Genomic DNA, 21,756 nt, shown 5'->3' on the forward strand with positions numbered 1-21,756 from the left:
CCTTCAGACTCCCTGAGCACTACTTGGGAAGCTTCCACCACCCTTTGCCCCTCCCCCCCCCCCCCAAATTTACTACTCCTAAAGTTCAGTTGGTCTATGTGGTGCAGGAGCTGGTGGGCTGAGGTTGGGTGAGGAATTCCTCTGTGAAGGAAAGGGAAAATCAGGTCTAACCTCCAACCTCTAAGCATTCCAGGTTGGTCACCTTCCCTAGCAGAAAATTTTAGAAGGAGGCGAAATTGTAAAGCTAAACAGTTTTTATTGAAGAAATTTAGAGAAATGGGAGGGGCGACAAGGAGAGATACGTAAAGAACAAACACGGGCTTTTCCAGAGTGGAAAAGGCAGAGAATGGCACTTAGGGAAAAATTATATATAATTTCTCCAAATTGTTATGGCTTTACACTCCTTTTTTTTTGTGGGATGGGGGGAACACCTGATGGTGCTCAAGGATTACTCCTGCCTCTGAGCTCAGGAATCGCTCCTGGTGGGCTCAGGAGACCATATGGGGTCTGAGACTTAAATCTCGGTTGGCTACCTGTGATACTATCACTCTGGCCACAAAGACTTGCACTTTTGATGGTCTTTTTTTTCTGTGTATGTGGTGGAGTGAGGAGGGGGCAGTTTGAGTCACACTAGGTGATGCTGAGGGGTTACTCCTGGCTCTGTGCTCAGGGCTCAAAGGACCAGAACCCTACCCGCTGTAATATCACCCCAGCTCCAGTCCTTTCATATTCTTTATGTTTTTTGGTTTTGTTTCGGAGTCACACCTGGCAGTGCTCAGAGCTTATGCCTGGCTCTAAGCTCAGTCCTGGTGGGCTTTGGTACCATATGTGGTGCCAGGAATTGAACCTGGGTCGCCTCACCTCATGCACCTGAAGTGCCCTACCTGCTGTACTATCCCTCTAGCCTTCCTTCCATATTCTTATGATGCCCTTTAGATTCTCCTGTAACTTCCCCATTTCCAAAGGGTCCACCCATCTCTGAGTGGGAGCATCTGGGTGGTGCCTCAGCTTTTTCGTCTCCAAAGAGCACAAGACTGTCCATCTCAAAGGATTGTGTTCCTCATAAGTTTGGGCTACTTCAGAGTGGGAAATTTCTTAAGATTTATTATTTCCCCACAGCTCATTACCAGGAGTCCTCTATCTGTCTGCCTGCAAATAAGTCCAATTAGATTTATAGTCTACATATAATTTTTTCATGCATACATTTGTGCGACTGCATTTAAGAAAATTTTTATTTCAATCACTGTAATTTACAATTTTATAATACTGCCAGTGATTGGGTTTCATGAATGTGACATTTCAACACTATATCCCCTACCATAGTGCCGGTTTCTCTGCATCGTCTCAGGGTCTTCCCCACTCACCCATTCTGCCTCAATGAACATGGCTAAGGTATACAACTGCCTGGCCATTTGGGGGTTTGGGGGATCTGTATATCTCAATATTGACCGCAAACAATAAGAATGGGGAAGATTGGTACATTTTAAAGGAAGGCTTGGTGATTTGGCCTAAAAGTAAAGCTCGTATCTTTCATTCATGAGACATAAACAAGATTAAAATAAGATGAAAATGTGAAAGGACCCCAGTATTGAATAGTGACTTCTCTTTTTGTCTCATTCTTCCAGGGATATAATAATGGGTTCAGAATATATAATAAGGAGGAGAAATATCTCAAATCAAATGGAAATAAGACATTTTCTGAAAATAATTTAAAGTGTGAAGAACCTACCCTCTGGACCAAGGGTGAGATCCTTGGGAAGGGAGCCTACGGCACAGTAAGTGTACTTGGAAACATTATGAAACCAAGAATCCCTTCTCCCTTCCCCTGAGATTTCCCGATTCCCTGATAATCCCTGCATTATTTCCCCCACCCCAATTCTTTAAACTAGAACCACTTCTATTGGAACAGAAAGCCCAACCAAAAGGAACTGGAATAAGATATTCACTGCTTTAGGTAATGGAAAGGTCCCAAGTCAGTCTGGCGCTGGTGGTTTCAGGGATCAAACATGGCTTTAAGGTCCTCTTTTAATCTCTCATTCTCAAGACTGGGGCGATAGTACGTGCAGGGTGTTTGCCTTGCATGTAGCTAACCTAGGTTTGATCCTCGGCACCGCATACGGTTTCTTGAACATGGACAGGAGTGATTCCTGAACACAGAGCCAGACTCTGTATGGTGATACAATTCCCACTGGATTTCCAGCCTCTCTTCTCTTAGGTTAAATTCAGAGGCAAAGTTTCTTTATATTGGAGCTGGAGAGATGGCTCAATGGATTGATTGTGTTGATTGCATGTAGGAAGCCTGGATCTGATCCCCAGCACCATATGGTTCCCCAAACACTACCAAAAAGTGACCCCTGAGCACAGAAATGGGATTAGCTTCTGAGCACTGCTGGCATTCTCTTTATTCAACAGCTCACAATACATTACCAGAAGCTAAATGTCAAAATAAAGAAGGGAAAAAAGAGAAGATGCTCTGAACTGTATAAGAGGCCATCTAAAAAAAGCTGGGCTGAGGGCTTCAAGAACTGAATGAAGCACATGCTTTGTAACAGAAGCCATCAGTATGATCCCTAGTACCATCAGTCTCTAAACACTGCTGAGAATAACCCTAGCCAGGACTAGCCCCTAATTACTGCCAGCTGTGGCCAACTTGAAAAAAGAAAAAAGACCCATCTAAATTCCTTGTACTTTATTTATTTTTTATAATTTATTTCTTTATTGAATCACTGTGGGAAAAGTTACAGAGCTTTCGGGTTTAGGTCTCAGTCATGTAAATATCAAACACATTTCCCTTTACCAATACTTATTTTTAACCACGAACCCCAATAGAACCCCACCTCCCACCCCTCCCAATTCCTGTGAGGCAGATGAGTTCTAGTTAATACTCTATCTACTTTGACTAGATACATCGTTTAGATAGAAGATGCACAATTATTGTTTAGAGTTTACGACCCCCCGCCCAATCAGACATGCTGAAACAGCGTTGTGAAATGATTTGCTTTCTATAACTTGGTTTAAGAATAAAATGATGTCGTGCGGCCGCAATAGCGGCCGCGCGGTTTTGGATTTCTGCTATTTTACTTATTGACCCTGGAAGAATTTCTATTAAAAGTTAGATAGTTAAGAGATTGGTTTCTGTGCCCTGGAGTCATGGCCGTGCCAGAGAGACGCTCGTGGGGGGCAGCTGGCGACCTCGGTCGGGCGTGAAGGACGGCCCAGAACGCGCCCTTCCCATGAGGTCCCTGCCGCCCCCCCCAACTCAAACCTGCTGTTCACAAGGCTCCCGTGCGGCCGCCATCTTTCTTTCCAGAGAGCTAAATTCCTTGTACTTTAAATGGTATTTACAGATTAGTCAAGAAAAAAACTGATCCCCAGTAAGATCTGTTATGACCTTTATTGTGTAGCACTGTAGCGCTGTTGTCCTGTTGTTCATCAATTTGCTCGAGCGGGCACCAGTAATGTCTCCATTGTGAGACTTGTTACTGTTTCTGGCATATCAAATAAGCCACGGGGAGCTTGCCAGTCTCTGCCATGCGGACAGGATACTCTTGGTAGTTTGCTGAGCTCTCCGAGAGGAAAGGAGAAATCGAACCCAGGTCAGTCAAGTGCAAGGCAAATGCCCTACCTGCTGTGCTATTGCTCCAGCCCTCTTATTGGGTACATTTTAGAAATCAGTAAGAAGGTGGAAAGAATGAACCACTGAGCTCACATGATGAAGATGGAGGCTGCATTGCCCCTCGACCTGCTCTCTCCTCATAGTCTTGATTGCACGTATTTTGGTGAACAACTTTGCCAAATAAACCACAAAATCATCTAGTTGGCATCAGTAGCTCTGAGGAAAGTCTTGGCACCACAACTGAAATACTGAAGTAAAAAGGTTATGTAAGTTCCCCAGCATTACAAAGACAGGAATGGTGAAGTCAGGGTTCTAAGCTCTAATTAGTACAGACCGCTTGACTTAACCACTGGGACATTCATTTTCAGGGACCTTGTGTACTTCATTGAAACACTGAATTTGCTTAAATACTTTGCATTTAGGTAGGGATTAAAGACAGGTGTTTGACGGAAGCAGGAAAGTTTGCAAATCTGTAACTGTACCTCACGGTGATTCATTACACTGTCCACTGTAGCACTCTCCTGTTCATCGATTTGTTTGAGCAGGCACCAGAAACGTAGCACTGTTGTGATTTATTATTTATTATCACCAGTGCTTGTTGTTACTGTTTTTATTTTTTTTATTTATTTTTTGTTTTATTAGTAAAACACCATGAGGTACAGTTGTAGACTTACAAGTTGTTGTGCTTGGGTTTCAGTTATACAATGATCGAGTATCCATTCCACCACCAGTGCCTATTCTCCACCTCAACCAATTCCAGTATCCCTCCCACCCCCCCATCCCCTATCCCACCCTGCCTCTGTGGCAGGGCACTCCCTTTTGCTCTCTCTTTTTGGGGTGCTGTGGTTTGCAGAAGAGGCATTGGGTGGCAATCATATTTGGTCTATAGTCTACTTTCAGCATGCATCTCCCATCCTGGGCGGATCTTCCCAGCAACCTTTATTTGGTGCCCCCTTCTCTATCTGAGCTGCCTTTACCCCTAGAGTGTGTGGTGGTCTCGAAGCCATGGAATGAACAACCTGGTATTTATCACAGCTGTTCTTGGGTGTTAGTCTCTTATTTTGTTACTTTATGTTACCCAGGAGCTGGAACGATAGCACAGCGGTAGGGCCTTTGCCTTGCACGCAGCAAACATGACTGACCCGAGTTCGATTCCTCCGCCCCCCTCGGAGAGCCCGGCAAGCTGCCGAGAGTATCTCACCCGCACAGCAGAGACTGTCAAGCTATCCGTGATGTATTCGATATGCAAGACACAGTAACAACAAGGTCTCCAATGGAGATGTTACTGGGCCCGCTCGAGCAAATCGATGAACAACAGGAGGACAGTGACAGTGACAATGTTACCCAGATGAATGCAATCTGTCTATGTCTGTCCCTCTCTTTCTGACTCATTTTGCTTAGCAAGATATTTTCCATGTAGTAACACTTGTATATAAATTTCATGACTTCATTTTTTTTCTAACAGCTACATAGTACTCCATTGTGTAGATGTACCAAAGTTTCTTTAACCAGTCATCTTTTCTCGGGCACTCAGGTTTTTTCCATATTCTAGCTATTATAAACAGTGCTGCAATGAACAAACAAGTGCAGATGTCACTTCAACTATACTTTTTTGCCTCTCCGAGGTATATTCCCAGGAGTGGTATTGCTGTGTCATATGGGAGCTCAATTTCTAATTTTTTGAGAATCGTCCATACTGTTTTCCAAAAGGGTTGAACCAGTCGTCATTCCCACCAGCAGTGAAGGAGGGTCCCTTTCTCGCCACATCCGCGCCAACACCGGTTGCTTTTGTTCTTTTGAATGTGGGCCAGTCTCTGTGGTGTGAAATGATATCCCATTGTTGTTTTGATCTGCATCTCCCTGATGATTAATGATGTAGAGCATTTACTCATGTGCCTTTTAGCCATTCGGATTTCTTCTTTGTGAAAGTTTCTGTTCATTTCGTCGCCCCACTTTTTGATGGGATTGGATGTTTTCTTCTTGTGGAGTTTAACCAGTATTTTGTATATCCTGGATATCAACCCCTTGTCAGATGTGTATTCAGCGAATATCCTTTCCCATTCTGTAGACTGTCTTTGTATTTTGGTCACTGTTTCTTTGGACACTTTGATCACTGTTTCTAAGTGCAGAAGCTTCTTAGTTTAAGATAGTCCCATTTGTCTAACTCTGTTTTCACTTGCTTGGCCAGTGGTGTGACATCTTTGAAGATACCATTAGCTTCAATGTCATGGAGGGTTTTGCCAACCCAACTTTGTCTTCAATGTACCTTATGGATTCCTGTCTGATGTTGAGGTCTTTGATCCATTTTGATCTTACTTTTGTACATGGTGCTAGGCAGAGATCTGAGCCCAGTTTTTTGCTTGTAGCCATCCAGTTTTGCTAGCACCATTTGTTAAAAAGGCTTTCCTTACTCCACTTCGCATTTCTTGCTCCTTTATCAAAGATTAGATGATCATCTGTTTGAGGGGAGATGTCAGTATATTCAACCCTCTTCCATAGGTCTGCAGCTCTGCCTTTGTTCAAGTACCATGCTGTTTTAATTATTACTGCTTTGTAGTAGAGTTTGAGGTTCGGGAGGTTAATTCCTCCCATTTTCTTTTTCCCAAGAATTGCTTTAGCTATTCATGGGAGCTTATTGTTCCATATAAATTTCAGGAGTGTTTGCTCCATTTCTTTGAAGAATGTCATGGGTATCCTAGTAGGGATCACATTGAATTTGTACAGTGCTTTTGAAAGTATTGCCATTTTGACAATATTAATCACTTAATCACTAAACTTCCCATTAGTCGTCGATTTGCTCAAGCGGGCGCCAGTAACATCTCCATTTGTCCCTGTTGGGTGCTAGTGTAGCCCAATAGCATCTGTTTGCTCTGGGAACATGAATAGCCTCAAACCAATCATTCATGATTTTGATGAAGAAGTCTGACCATCTGGTAGGTGGGCGGCCACGCAGTCTTTTGACATCCCGTGGAATCCAGTTAGTAACAGCTCTAGTCCAGCGGTCGTCTTTAATCTCATTACGTAACCAGCCCATCTGATTTTTGACACCTTGGCAAATGAGACAGCATCCCTGATTCTTGATCATTGATGGATGTCAGAACTCAGGATTCTTTCTCTCATTTGAGTGAAACGTGATATTCCAAGCATAGCTCTTTCAGTTCTTCTTTGGGAGACCTGAATAGCGTTCTCATCCTGTTTGTGTAGGGCCCAGGTCTCTGAGGCATATGTTAATGCAGGAAGAACAGTGGAATCAAAGAGATGTGCCCAGAGCCGGAGGTTCTTCGTCCTCTTAGCTATTTCTTCAACGTTCTTGAAGGCGTTCCAAGCCGCTCTCTTCCTCCTGCACAGCTCGGGTGCCAGGTCATTTGTCATGTTGACTTCTCGACCTAGGTACACATAGCTGTTGCATTCGGAGATGGTCATTCCATTGAGAGCGAAGGGGGCATCAGGAACAAGGCTGTTTCTCATAAACATTGTCTTCGTAAGATTCAGCTGTAGTCCTACCTTTCCACACTCACGGTCAAAGTTGGCCAACATTTATGCCGCTTGGCTGATGTTTGATGTTATTAAAACAATGTCATCAGCAAATCGGAGGTGGTGTAGTTGCCGACCATCTATCTTTACTCCCATTCCTTCCCATTCCAGTCGTCACATGATGTTCTCGAGGGTGGCACTGAAGAGTTTCGGTGAAATGGTATCACCCTGCCGAACCCCTCTCTTGACATCAATGATTAGTTCTTTGTAGAATGGTGAGATCCTGGTAGTGAATCCGAAATACAGCTCACAGAGGATCTTGATGTATTGGGCTTGAATGCCCTGATTGGCTAGGGCTTCAATGACCGCTTCCGTCTCAACAGAATCAAAGGCCTTCTTTGACAATATTAATTCTCCCTATTTATGAACAGGGGATATTTTTCCATTTCCTTGCGTCCTCTTTTATTTCCAGAAGCAGTGTTTTGTAGTTTTCTTTGTACAGGTCCTTTACTTCCTTAGTTAAGCTAATTCCTAGGTACTTGATTTTCTGGCGTACAATTGTGAACAGTATTGTTTTCTTCATGTCATTTTCTTCTCTCTCACTATTTGTGTATAGGAAAGCCATGGACTTTTGGGTATTGATTTTATAGCCTGCAACTTTACTATACAAGCCTATCGTTTCTAGGAGTTTCTTGGTAGAGGTTATAGGGTTCTCTAAGTATAGTATCATATCATCTGCGAATAGTGAGAGCTTTTGATTTCTTCCTTTCCTATTTGGATGCCCTTAATATCTTTTTCTTGCCTAATCGCTACTGCAAGTGCTTCCAGTACTATATTGAACAGTAGTGGAGACAGTGGGCATCCTTATCTCATCCCTGATCTTAGGGGAAAGGCTCTCAGTTTTTCCCCATTGAGGATGATACTTGCTGTAGGCTTGTGGTAGATGGCTTTAACTATATTGAGAAAGTCCCCTCTATCCCCAATTTGGCGAGGGTTTTCATCATAAACTGGTACTGGATCTTGTCAAATGCTTTCTCTGCATCTATTGATATCATCATATGATTTTTATCTTTTCCTTTGTTGATATGATGGATTATGTTGATTGATTTCCGAATGTTAAACCATCCTTGCATCCCCGGGATGAATCCCACTTGGTCATGGTCTATGATATTTTTGATGAGTTGTTGAATTCTATTTGCTAGTATTTTGTTCAGAATCTTCACATCCGTGTTCATCAGGGATATCGGCCTGTAGTTTTATTTATTTTTTTTTGTGGTGTCTTTGTTTCCTTTTGGTATTAGAGAGATATGGGCTTCACAGAAACTCTTTGGGAGAGTTTCTGTTTTTCCAAGTTCCTGGAAAAGCTTGAGAAGGACTGGCAGTAGGTCCTCTTTAAATGTTTGGAAAAATTTGCTAGTGAATCCATCTGGACCTGGGCTTTTGTTTTTGGGAAGACTTTTGCTTACAGTTTCAATTTCCTTGATGTGAATAGGTCTATTCAGGTATTCTATATCTTCTTGACTCAGCTTTGGGAGATTATAGGAATCCAGGAATTTATCCATTTCTTCTAGGTTCTCTTGTTTCGTGGCATACAGACTTTCAAAGTAGTCTCTGATGATCTTTTGAATTTCTTTGGTTTCCGTTGTGATATCTCCATTCTCATTTCTGATTCGGTTTATTAGGGTTCTCTTCCTCTCTGTTTCTTTGTGAGTCTTGCTAGTGGTTTATCTATCTTGTTTATTTTCTCGAAGAACCAGCTCTTGGTTTCATTGATCTTTCGGATTGTTTCTTTGGTTTCCATGTCATTGATTTCTGCTCTAAGTTTTATGATCTCTTTCCTTCTGCCCGATTTGGGCTCCTTCTGTTGATTCTTTTCTAAGCTCTTTAGCTGTGAAGTCAAGTTGTTTATGTGCATCCTTTCTTCTGTCCTGAGATATGCTTGCAGGGCTATAAATTTTCCCCTTAATATGGCTTTAGCTGCATCCCATAAATTCTGGTAGCTCGTGTCTTCATTCTCATTTGTTTCAGGTACCTTTTGATTTCGTCCTTGACTTCCTTCCTGACCCACTCGTTGTTCAGCAGTGAGTTGTTTAGTTTCCAGGTGTTTGATTTGATTCTCCATGTCTGTGTGTGATTCACTTCTATCCTCAGTGCATCGTGGTCTGAAAAGATTGTTGATACTATTTCTATCTTCCTGATTCTATTGAGGTATGTTTTGTAGCCTAGCACATGGTCTATTTTGGAAAATGTTCCGTGTGCACTGGAGAAGAATGTGTATTCTTTCTTTTTGGGTTGTAAAGCCCTGTATAGGTCTATAAGTTCTTTTTCTTCTCTTTCTTCATTCAAAGACAATGTTTCCTTGCTGAGTTTTGTTCTTGTTGATCTATCCAGAGGTGGTAAGGTGATGTTGAAGTCTCCAAGTACTATTGTGTTGCTAGCAATGTCCTCCTTAAAATCTGTTAGCAGTTGTTTTAAATATTTAGCTGCTCCCTCATTAGGTGCGTATACACTTAAGAGTGTGATTCCTTCCTGTTGTACGTATCCCTTGATGAAGAGAAAATGACCTTCGCTGTCCCTTCTAACCTTTTTCAGCCTGAAATTAATGTTGTCAGATACTAGTATGGCCACCTCAGATTTTTTGAGGGAGCTTTTTGCTTTCAGGATTGTTTTCCATCCTTTAACTTTGAGTCTGTGTTTGCTCTGATTGTTCAGATGAGTTTCTTGTAGACAGCAGAATGTTGGTTTCAGTTTCTGGATCCATTTTGCCACTCTGTGTCTCTTGGTAAGTGCATTTAGACCATTGACATTAAGAGATATTGTTGTCATGGGGTATTGTGCCATCTTTCTGTAGGAGTTGGTTGTGTTTATAAGTGTTTTCCTTCTTATCTTACAGGAGTCCCTTTAGTCCTTCTTTTAGATTTGGTTTTGAGTCTATGAAGTTCCTGAGCTGTTGTTTATCTACAAACTGGTGTATCTTTCCAACAAATTTGAGTGAGAGTTTAGCTGGATAGAGTATTCTTGGTGAAGCGTTCATTTCATTGAGTTTTTTCACTATATCCCACCATTGCCTTCGGGCTTGGAGGGTTTACTCTAATAGGTCTGCTGTGAATCTAAGGGGTGCTCCTTTGTATGTAATTTCCTTCTTTGACCTTGCTGCTTGTAATATTGTGTCTCTGTCCGCAGCATCCATAGTTCTGTCTATGATATGCCTTGGAGTGTTTTTTCTGGGATCTCTTTTAGCTGGTACCTTTCTGGCTCCTTGGATCTGGATGTCTGCATTCCTTAACTCTGGGAACTTTTCAGCAATGATTTCTTTGACTGTGGCTTTTTCGTTGGTGTTGTCTCCCTGTCCTTCTGGTACTCCAATGATTCTAATGTTGTACCTCTTGGCGTCATCTCCTAGGTCTCTGATTTTTCTTAGAGCCATTTTGAGGTCTTTTCCTATTGCTTGTTGTTCCCTATGGAATTTCTGTTGCTCATCTTCAAGCTCACTGATCCTCTCTTCAGTTGCACTTATCCTATTGCTAAGGGCACTTATTGAGTTTTTAATTTCACCTACTGAATCCTTTATTTGTGACACTTCTTTTTGTAGCTTTTTTTATTTCTGCTCTCATTTCTTCCTGTATTTTCTCAACTATCTGTTCTATTGTTTCTTTCATTTCTTCTTTTGGTTTTCTGGACATCTCTTCCATTGATTCTATGAGTAGATCCTTGAACACCCTCTGCATTTTGTCCCGGAATTCTTTATCGAAGAGAGCAAAATTGTGAACAACCTTGATTGAGGATTTGAGATTCTTTTCTTCGTATTCTCCTTGTAGTGGAGATTTGCACTGTTTCTTCATGTTGTTTTGGTTGTCTAGAGGTAGAACCCTAAAATCACAGGTACTGTTCCCTCTTATCATGGGAAAGGATTTTGGATAAGGTTGGTCAATGGTAGACACCCTTCTCCCTTTCTAGAGTCCGACCTTCTTCTCAGTCAGGCATGATTCTTTGTTTTATAACGGACATTGAGTGAAGCTTTGGAGGAGGTGCTCTTTAATATTGAACTTGTACAGCTTATTTCATACTGGACTTTTATTAGAAATGGAGTAGGTGATTGGAATGTGTTGTATTATAGTAGAGGTGGTCAGAAATCTTTGGTCGGTATTAGGTGACAAAGTGTGGGATGAAAGTCCTCAGTGCTCGGACTGGGAAATATCACTGCTGCTGCCTGAGCTGCCGCCCACCCTGGAGAAGGCCACGCCCACTTCTGGGAGGTCATGCCCCCTACGTAGTGGCCACGCCCCGTCCCGTCCCAGGGTCACTCCCACCCAGGATCCTGGAATGGAGGAGGAGCGATGGGGAGTCCAGCAGAGCTGCAGCTGGTGTCCCCAGCTGGAGGGTGTCCAGTTCGACAGGAAAAGGCCCGGGGCTGGGGGGGAGGAGCAGCAGTCCCGGCTCCGGCTCCCCCTACCCACCTGGAAGAGAGGGGCCAATGAGGTGATGGGGTATCCCCCCCGTTGTTACTGTTTTTAGCATATTGAATACATCACAGGGAGCTTGCCAGGCTTTGCCGTGGGGGCGAGATACTTTTGGTAGCTTGCTGGGCTTTCCTAAGGAGTGGAGGCATCAAACGTAGGTCGGCTGTATGCAAGGCAAATGCCCTACCTGCTGTGCTATAGCTCCAGCCTGACAGTGATTCATTAAAAAATAAAATAAAATTTGTAAAAAAGATAGGTGTTTGAGGGGGGAAGAGAAGGTGTTACATGTGGCATTTTATGTACAAATTAGATTTTAGATACCTAATAATGAGGTATTGGTTTTCATTTTAGGTATATTGTGGTCTTACTAGCCAAGGACAGCTAATCGCTGTGAAGCAAGTGGCTCTGGACACCTCTGATAAACTGGCTACTGAAAAGGAATACCGGAAACTGCAAGAAGAAGTAGATTTGCTCAAAGCACTGAAACATGTCAATATCGTGGCCTATTTGGGGACATGCTTGGAAGAAAACATTGTGAGCATTTTCATGGAGTTTGTTCCTGGTGGCTCCATCTCTAGTATTATAAACCGCTTTGGGCCACTGCCTGAAATGGTGTTCTGTAAATATACAAAACAAATTCTGCAAGGTGTTGCTTATCTCCATGAGAACTGTGTGGTGCACCGAGACATCAAAGGGAATAATGTTATGCTCATGCCTACGGGAATAATAAAGCTGATTGATTTTGGCTGTGCCAAGCGTCTGGCCTGGGCTGGCTTAAATGGCACACACAGTGACATGCTGAAGTCCATGCATGGGACGCCATATTGGATGGCACCAGAGGTCATTAACGAATCTGGCTATGGAAGGAAGTCGGATATCTGGAGTATTGGCTGTACTGTGTTTGAGATGGCCACAGGGAAGCCTCCGCTAGCTTCTATGGACAGGATGGCTGCCATGTTTTATATTGGAGCACACCGAGGACTGATGCCGCCTTTACCAGAACACTTCTCAGAAGATGCCGCAGACTTTGTGCGTGTGTGCCTGACCAGGTAAGAAATGGAAAACTGGAGGAGACTAAGGAGTAATAAATCATGAAGAGAATTCAAGCTGCTGGCTTTTCCCATGCATTCTGGGTAATGAGAGAAGCCATGCTGGACCTATGAAATCAGTGGGAGTAATTTTTTTGCAGCATCACGACTAATCACTGGGTGATTTTGTTCCTTCTTGTATCATGGAATAGGGTAATACTTCAAGGAGAAAATGCCTCAGTTAATCAGAGGCTGGGCAGATAGCCCAAGAGGCAGAACACATGCCTGAATGTGCCTATAAGTGTGAACACATAAGCATGGCCCAAGCATTGCTGGAGGGTGACCCCTACAACTAAATGTTTTATAAGGTTCAAATAATATTTCCTGGGCTGGAGCAATAGCACAGCAGGTAGGGCATTTGCCTTGCATGCGGCCGACCCGGGTTCGATTCCCAGCATCCCATATGGTCTGAGCACCGCCAAGAGTGATTCCTGAGTGCAAAGCCAGGAGTAACCCCTGAGCATTTCCGGGTGTAACCCAAAAAGAAAAAAAACAATACTTCCCTAAATCAATGGGTGTACAAAAATTGTTTGAAATCTACTTATACACTAATGGAACATCTTCCCATGGACCACGCCGGAATAACATCACCCATTTCCTATGAAACCCTCCTGGGGTTTTTGTTGTTTGTGTTGGGGTCATAGTCAGTGGTGCTCAGTACTTACTCCTGGCTGTACGCTCAGGGGAGCCACTCAGCCTGGTGGGCTTGAGGGACCACATGGGGGGGAGGGGGAGGATCAGGGATGGAGGTCAGCTGTATACAAGGCATGTGCCCTGCTCACTGTTCTATCTATTGTCTCTCCAGCACCCTAGTGTTCTCCTTCCCTTCCTACAACCAACTCTCAGGAAAGTACTTGAGTACTTTTAGTGAGGAAACTAATGAGCAACAAATTTAACATACTGGTTCCTCAGAAATGCCTGCTTATAAAGTGATGATAAATATGTAGTTGGGGATATCAAGCATCTGGTAGGAGGAATATTTAGAGAAGCAGAATAAAAAGTCCCCAGAGAATTGGTTCTTTTTACTTTTCTTGGCATCTCCTTGTATCAATGCAACAAAATTGTGGGCAAAATGTTACTGTAAGGGCCATTAGGTCACCCACTGGCATGGCTTCAAGCTTTTTTAGCCAAGCACTTTCTGCTTATTCTTATATAAGCACATTCTTATTTCAAGAAAATTAGATAAGAGTGAGGTGACTCTGACTAAAGCTAGTTTACGTGGTGAGGGAGAGCTGATGAGTGGTATGCTAGAGCCTGCCACCCACCATACCTCTAGTGTACACAGAGTCCAATGTCTTCCCACTTAAAGAGACTCAAATTTAACTGCATGTGGAGGAGGATGAAAGCCTAAGACCCAAACACAGTGTCTTGCCTCTCAAGAAAGTGCACTTTATCCTTCCTAGAGGAAACATTCAAGTTTCTCATCTTTCAGCTAGCTAATATAAGGCAGCCTCCAATTCTGATTTTGTCTTTGTTTTGATTTGGGGGCCACACAATGTTCATGGCTTACTCCTGGCTCTGCACTCAGGAGTCACTCCTGGTGGTGCTTAGTGGGCCATATGAGATACGGGATCCGCTGTGTGCAAGGCAAATGCTCTACCTGCTGTACTATTGCTCTGGCCCCTTGTTTGTATTCTTGCATCTTGGTGTCCATGTGTCTCCCAGTCTCCCAGTGAATGTGCCTCTTTCAGATTTCCCAATTCAGTCTCTTTAGCCTATGTGTAGAAGACTTTTCTGGTGGATTTCTGGGATCATGTAGGCCGGTACAAGAATGTGTACTCTAAGGTAAAGTTCTAGATAGGTGTTTGAGCAGGAAATTTGTGGACAAAGCAGAGGCACAGAGCTGTCCCTACCTCCCCTTGAAAAAACAAACCAAAACCAAAACCTCAAAAAAGGAACATAAATGTGTTAAGAATATTCCACAGATGAGCCAGTGCACAGCAGGTACAATGTTCGCCTTGCACGTGGCAGACCTGAGTTTGATTTCTGGCACTCCATTTGGTCTCCCAGGCTCTCCAGGAATGATCCTTGAGAACATACCCTTAGCACTTCGTGTGTGACCACAAAACTAATAAATAAAGAATATCCCCTTTGGGTCGGAGCAATAGTACCGTGGGTAGGGCACTTGCCCTGCACATAGCTATCCCAGGTTCAATCCCCGCCATGCTCTATAGTGCCCCAAGCCCCGCCAGGAGTGATTCCTGAGAGCAGAGCCAAGAGTAATCCTTGAGCACCCCAAGGTGTGACCCCAAAACAAAATATATAGAAAAAAAATTCAATGGAGCAGTGTTAGCTTTGGGATTTGTTCATAGCTTTTCATAGCTACTCTAGTTGCTTGTTCTTAATCTGTTGATTCATTGAAATTGTGATCCCATTTTCTTTCGTGAAGAATTTTAAATAGAAAGTGCTGGATCTTTTTTATGGCTCCCTGAAACATACTTTGCTTTATAAGTTAGGCAGGATACAATTCATACCTCCAGTGATTGATTAGTAGGGCTAGTCTAAAGGTCAAGTGAAATAGCATATGAAAATTGTTTAGCAGAGAATGAGGAATATAATTAGGATTTTGTAATTATTGTTTATAACTGTATTTTTTAAAACTTTACTTTCCCCTTACATCTTATATGAACACTGTGGTTTACAAACTTATTCATGATTTGTTACATTCAATACATCAACACCAATTCCACCACCACTGCACCTACTCACCACCATTATTTCCAGTTTTCCCAACCACCCCCTAAGCCTATCCCCATAGCACGTCCTCAGTAATTTATTTTATATTGATTGTTATAATTTGCTAAAAGAATGATCAAAGATTCCTCAGAAGGAAGTTAGTGAAGATTGTGTATCTCACCATGTAGCTATTAAGCACTTGTATAAGAGATTCTAAGATGTTGTTACAGGTTAAGCTTTCTGTGAAGATATTTTGTTACTTGAGATGGGATCACTGTCACTGTCACTGTCCTCCCGTTGTTCATCGATTGGCTCGAGCGGGCCCAGTAATGTCTCCATAGTGAGACTTGTTACTGTGTTTGGCATATCAAATACGTCACGGGTCGCTTGCCAGGCTTTGCCGTGTGGGCGAGATACTCTCGGTAGCTTGCCGGGCTCTCCGAGAGGGGAGGAGGAATCGAACTCGGGTCGGCCATGTTGGCTGCATGCAAGGCAAACGCCCTACCGCTGCATTCCATCCAATCTGGCACGCTACTTCTGGTTTATCAGTGTTGTAGAGTTTGAGATGTTGCTCCAGGACATCAAAAAATTTTAACGAGGTGATATTGCTGGAGTTAAATTTTTAACTGGGTGGCATTTGGGGGCATGTGTGTTTTTGCCAGGGTTTCAGGAAGTACTGGGAGATGGAAGGAGACCATCCCTAACTCCGTGAAAGGTTGGAGATTTCAGTCACAAAACCCGCATGCCTGAGTTTTTCAACAGATTAATTTCTGAGTGAGGCTCGTCATTCAGACTCCACTCTAGAGCAGTGGAGTCTAGCCAGGAGCATGGTGGTGATTGTGGAATGAACGTGGAAGTTTCCTGCTGCCAGGGATCTGTTCGGGTGGGTGCTGAGTTCATCTGCACCCCTCTGTGGTATCCCAGACAACTCAGCCTTGTGCGGGATCCATAAGAATCTCTGCAATTTGCTGATCGCTTTTGAGATTTATTTATGAGTTTCTGGACCATGGCCAGTAGGGTTTCATAGTTGTTAATAAGGAGAATCCTGTTCCTTAACTATTCCTTAATGTAAGGAGATACATTTTCCTTAACCACTGCCTATAAAAATCTATAATTACTTTCTGAAATTCTATGACTAAAATCCTAAAGAGGGGAGATAGCTCAATTGGCAGAATATATTTCTAGTGTGTGTAAGACAACATTTGATTCCCAACACTGCATGGCCCCCAAGCATCTGAGGGGGCCCCAGTGAAAACATAACAAAAGCTTAAGGACCCTAGAATGTCACTTGATATCTATAACAACATTCCCTGGTATTGTGGATGGTCAGAAATGAAGGGACTTGGCACTTTTTACTTTTTTTTGAGGAGGGCTAGGCCACACCTGGAAATGCTCTGGTCTTACTCCTGACTGTGTTCAGGAATCACTCCTGGGTGTGCTTATGGAGTGCTGGAGACCAAACCTGGGTAAGCTACATGCAAGGCAAGTGCCTTAGCCCCTTTAGCATCTCTCTGGCACTAAGACACTTTTTTTCCCCATTTTTTAAAAAAAATTTTTATTAGTGAAACACCATGAGGTACAGTTGTAGACTTACAAATTTTTGTGTTTGGGTTTCAATTATACAATTATCAAATACTCATGCCTCCACTAGTGCCCATTTTCCACCACTACGGGTCCCAGTATCCCTCCCACTCCCCATCCCCCCCCCCCCAGCCCAACCTGCCTCTGTAGTGGGGCATTCTCTTTTATTCCCTCCTTTTGGGTGTTGTGGTTTGCAAAAGAGGCATTGAGTGGCAATCATGTTTGGTCTATAGTCTGCTTTCAGCATGCTTCTCCCATCCTGGGAGTATCCTCCCAACACCCTTTATTTGGTGCTCCCTTGTCTATCTGAGTTGCCTTTTCTGCTAGCATGTGTGGCTGGCTTCCAAGCCATGAAGTAAACCTGCTGGTACTAATCTCGGCTATTCTTGGGCGTTAGTCTCCTATTTTGTTACTTTATGTTCCCCAGATGAATGCAATCTTTTTATGTCTATTCCTCTCTTTCTGACTCATTTCACTTAGCATGATATTTTCCATGTAGTTGAGGTGATTAGGTGGCATAATTGAATTTGGGGAAACAGTAAGAAACATGCAGAGGTGTTCTCACGGGCAGGTTTTAAATTCAGGGAGGTCAGGTCAAGTTTATTTTTGTTGCAATATGGAGTAAAGCATAAGGGATTGCAAATGATTTGGGGACAGAAAGATATAATGGGGGGGAAATTGGCCTTTGGGAGAGTAGGTCAGAAGAGAGTCCTGAAGACCCTTAAATGCAGAATGGTTGAGAACATGCTCGAGTCTGGACTTTGATTTGATGATTGTGGAAGCAGTGGACTATAAAGAATATTCCAGAACATTTCAGAAGAAAGTGAATCAAGACTTCCTTTGTGATAAAGATGGGTTGTAGTCTATTGTACCAAATGTGGAGTGGAAAAAAATAATAGTAATTTGTTGAAGATGTAAGGGGAGGAGTTGAAGAGGATCCTCTATTATAGAAATTTCTGATGCTCCAAATTGGAGCTTAGGAAAGCAATTAAGACTGAGGGCACATAACTGAGAACCAAAGTTGTAGGAGAGTCATGAATTTTATTTTCTAAAGGCTGGCTGAAAAAAAGTTTTGGAAAATGCTTGGGTGGGGAGAAGATAAGGCATATGGACATAATCAAAACATCTAACACATAACTAATAGAAGAAAGAGTACAGGCAGCAGAGATTAGGTTAGGGCTTATGCCCAACATAAATTTCTTTTTTTTTTTTTTTTTGGTTTTTGGGCCACACCCGGTGTTGCACAGGGGTTACTCCTGGCGGTGCTCAGGGGACCATATGGAATGCTGAGAATACAACCCGGGTTGGCCGCGTGCAAGGCAAACGCCCTACCCACTGTGCTATCACTCCAACCCCATAAATTTAATTCTTGATATAACATGGTCCCCCTGCACCTGTCCTAGATATCCCCAGCACTGGGTAGCCAAATTAATCCCCAGCTCGGTAGGACAGGAGCTGCATTGCATCCTTGGGCCCTTGCAATCAACTGAGCGTTTGGCTGAGAATTTTAGTGGGGGCCCCCAGGCCACTGAACACCCTTTGGAAGCCCACCCATCCAAATAAAATTTAATATAAAAAACAATGGTAGTGAGGTAGCCATGGTTAATTTTAGGATGGGAATTTCTATAGAGAAAGGAGTAAGCCAAATGATTAAGAATTTAAGATAATAAGGGCTGGGAAAATGGCTCAAGGGCTGGGCATACGCTTTACGTGCAGGCAACCCCCACTAGATTCCAGGCACTTTGTCCCTGAAAAGTGCTGGATGTGATCCACCAAGTGTCTGGCAGATAGTAGCGCCCATGCACTCACTACTGGCTGTGCGCCCAGAGCCTCTAAGAGTTTTCGATAGTGACTATTGAAAAAAGTACCCTGGATAACTGGGCTTGGCCACATTAGTGAAATTTGAAAGAAGAAACAAAAATCACAACTAGTAAAAGTTGTCAGGTTAAGAAAATACATTTGAGGGGCTGGAGCAATAGCACAGCGGATAGGGCGTTTGCCTTGCACGAGGCCGACCCGGGTTCGAATCCCAGCATCCCATATGGTCCCCTGAGCACCACCAGGAGTAATTCCTGCGTGCAGAGCCAGGAGTAACCGCAGAGCATTGCCGGGAGTGACCCAAAAACAAAAATATATTTGGGGGACTGGAGAGATGATACAGCATATAAGGCATTTGCTTTGTGTGTGGTCAATCCCTGGTGTCCCATGTTCCCTGCCAAGCCCTGTCTAGAATTATTCCTGAGTGAAGGGCCAGGAGTTAGCCCTGAGCATCACCGGTATGGCCCCCAAACAAAACAAAAAACCATACCAAACCAAAAAAAAAAAATTTAGAAAATGTGCATATTCTAAAGGCAAGGAAAGAATCTTCAGGATAGAGGTTTTTATTTCAAAATCATTTATATCAATTTTTTAATTTGTTTTACCTGGGCTATTCATTTTGGTAATTCACTTCATAAGTTATCAAGATTGCAAATTAACCTAAAAATGCCTCAGAATAAGCTATTGCAGCTGTTTTTAAAAATTTTTATTTCTTTAGGGGGAGAAAAAAAAACCCAAACCACAGTAATACTATTGAACAGCAACTCTCTTCTTTTATGCTCAAAATATTATCTTTTCTTTCTTTTTTGGGTCACATCCGGTGGTGCACAGTGTTACTCATGGCTCTGCACTCAGGAATTACTCCTGGTGGTGTTCAGGGGACCATATGGGATGCTGGGAATTGAACCCGGGTCAGCCGCGTACAAGGCAAATGCTCTACCCACTGTGCTATTGCTCCAGCCCCTACGCTTAAAATTTTAAAGTGAATTCTAAGTAGAAGTTCATTAAACTACATCTCAAAGTATGAATTTTGTTTATAACTAAGTTTAACAAAAGTATAATGGAAAAGTAGTGCCTAGTTTTTATATGTAATAGCTACTACTTTTAAATATTATGTCAGTCACTTTATTCAGCTCTTTCAACCAATTTGGTTATTATTGGTAATTTCGTAAATGAGAATGAGTCATTTGCAGATCACACAACTATACAAGAGTCTAAACTCAAACCAAGTCTGTCTATGGAATGGGAAAGGATATTCATCCAATACCCTTCTGATAAGGGGTCAATATAAAAGATATACAAAATGGGTAGAACTCTACAAGAAAAAAAATATCCAATCTCATCAGAAAATGGGGCAATGAAATGAACAGAAAATTTCTCAAAGAAATTCGAATGTCCTGGGGCTGGAGCAATAGCACAGCGGGTCGGGTGTTTGCCTTGCACGCGGCCGACCCGAGTTCGATTCCCAGCATCCCATATGGTCCCCCAAGCAGTGGTTCCTGAGTGCAGAGCCAGGAGTAAACCCTGAGCATCAGCTGGGTGTGACCCAAAAAGCAAAAAAAAAAAAAAAAAAAAAAAAATCGAATGTCCAAAGGCACATGAAAAAGTACTCTTCATCACTAATCATCAAGAAGATGCAGATCAGAACAATATCATCTCATACCAGAGACTGACACACATCCAAAAGAACAAAAGCAACTGGTGTTGGTATGGATGTGGGGAGAAAGGGACTCTCCTTCACTGTTGGTGGGAACGCTGACTGATCCAGACTTTTTAGAAAACAATATGGGCGTTTCTCAAATTTAGAAATTGAGCTCCCATTTGACCCAGCAGTATCACTTCTTGGAATATACCCTGGGGGCCACAAAACACACCACAGATACACCTGAATCATACCAAAATGGGTTCAAAAATATAGACCCAAATAGAACCACTACTAGACAAAAAGAAAACCCTTAAGTTGTTCAACCCACCATAAATGATAAAACTATAGTTTTTTTTAATTAGTATCATTAAATTTTTAAGAAAAACCAAATAACCAAGTCTGTCTAGCAAAGGTTGTGCTTCCATCTTTATTTGGGGGCCACAGGCAGTGCTCAGCGCTTACTCCTGGCTCTGCAATCAGGGATCATTCCCGGTGGGTTCGAGGACTACTGGGGATAAACCCCAGGCCAGTCGTGTGCAAAGCAAACACCCTGCCTGCTGTAGGATCTCTATGGCCCGTGTTTCCATCTTTAAAGTACATAATGATTCCGGGGTTTGATACCCGATAAAGCAAATAAAGAACACATTGAGTCAAGTTGATCTAGTTGGTAAGCATAATTTTGGGTGATGCTTCTAATGTGCTTTTTCCATTCTTAGGGACCAGCATGAGCGACCTTCTGCTGTCCAGCTTCTCAAACACTCCTTCTTGAAGAGAAGTCAATGAATATTCAAGACTCTTTCCAGCTGTTACAGGCACTGTATTACTATTAGTTTCATTGTGGGAATGATGGTTCAAGGACCTATGATTTCCTACAGGGAAGTCAAACTTAAATGGATCTTGCAGTGCCACTAGACGTTTTAGTTATATTAGCCTCCCTAAGCTTCACATATCACTAGCCATGTATATGAAAATTTCTTTTAAAAAAAACCTATTGCAGTGTTTACAGTTTTTACTAGCCAGGAACAATAATCTCTTGCTTTATGTATTTCTTTCATTTTTGGCCGGTCAACTGAGAATAAATTATATAGAGAAAACTGCATTTTCTTGCCTTGTGAGATTTATTACAGACTGGGGAAAGTTAAAAGTTGTAAATGGATTGCTTGTTGATGTAAATGTGTTGGGGCCACATCCAGCAATGGTCAGGGCATACTTCTGTGTCTGGGGTGACCAATATGGGATGCCAGGAATTGAATCTGGTTCAACTGTACAAGGTAAATGCCTTACCCATTGCACTCTCTCTCCAGCCCCATTGTATTTTGGGGGCCATACCTGGTGATGCTCAGAAGTTACTCCTGGCACCATATGGGATGCTGGGATCAAACCCAGGTCAGCAGTGTG

The 21,756-nt window shown here is 42.8% G+C and overlaps 1 protein-coding gene across 1 annotated transcript in view; it reads left to right on the forward strand.

Moving 5' to 3' along the window:
* Positions 1-21,141, forward strand: part of MAP3K19 (mitogen-activated protein kinase kinase kinase 19) — a 57,510-nt gene extending 36,369 nt beyond the window's left edge. Inside the window, exons 8-10 of the mRNA XM_056117557.1 lie at positions 1,626-1,775; positions 11,902-12,599; positions 21,075-21,141. Of these exons, the coding sequence (XP_055973532.1) occupies positions 1,626-1,775; positions 11,902-12,599; positions 21,075-21,141 (915 nt within the window). The remainder of the gene's footprint in view (positions 1-1,625; positions 1,776-11,901; positions 12,600-21,074) is intronic.
* The last annotated feature ends 615 nt before the right edge of the window (positions 21,142-21,756 follow it).

Source organism: Sorex fumeus, unplaced genomic scaffold (genome assembly GCF_029834395.1).
Source record: "Sorex fumeus unplaced genomic scaffold, SorFum_2.1 ptg000035l, whole genome shotgun sequence".
Lineage (NCBI taxonomy): Eukaryota > Metazoa > Chordata > Mammalia > Eulipotyphla > Soricidae > Sorex > Sorex fumeus.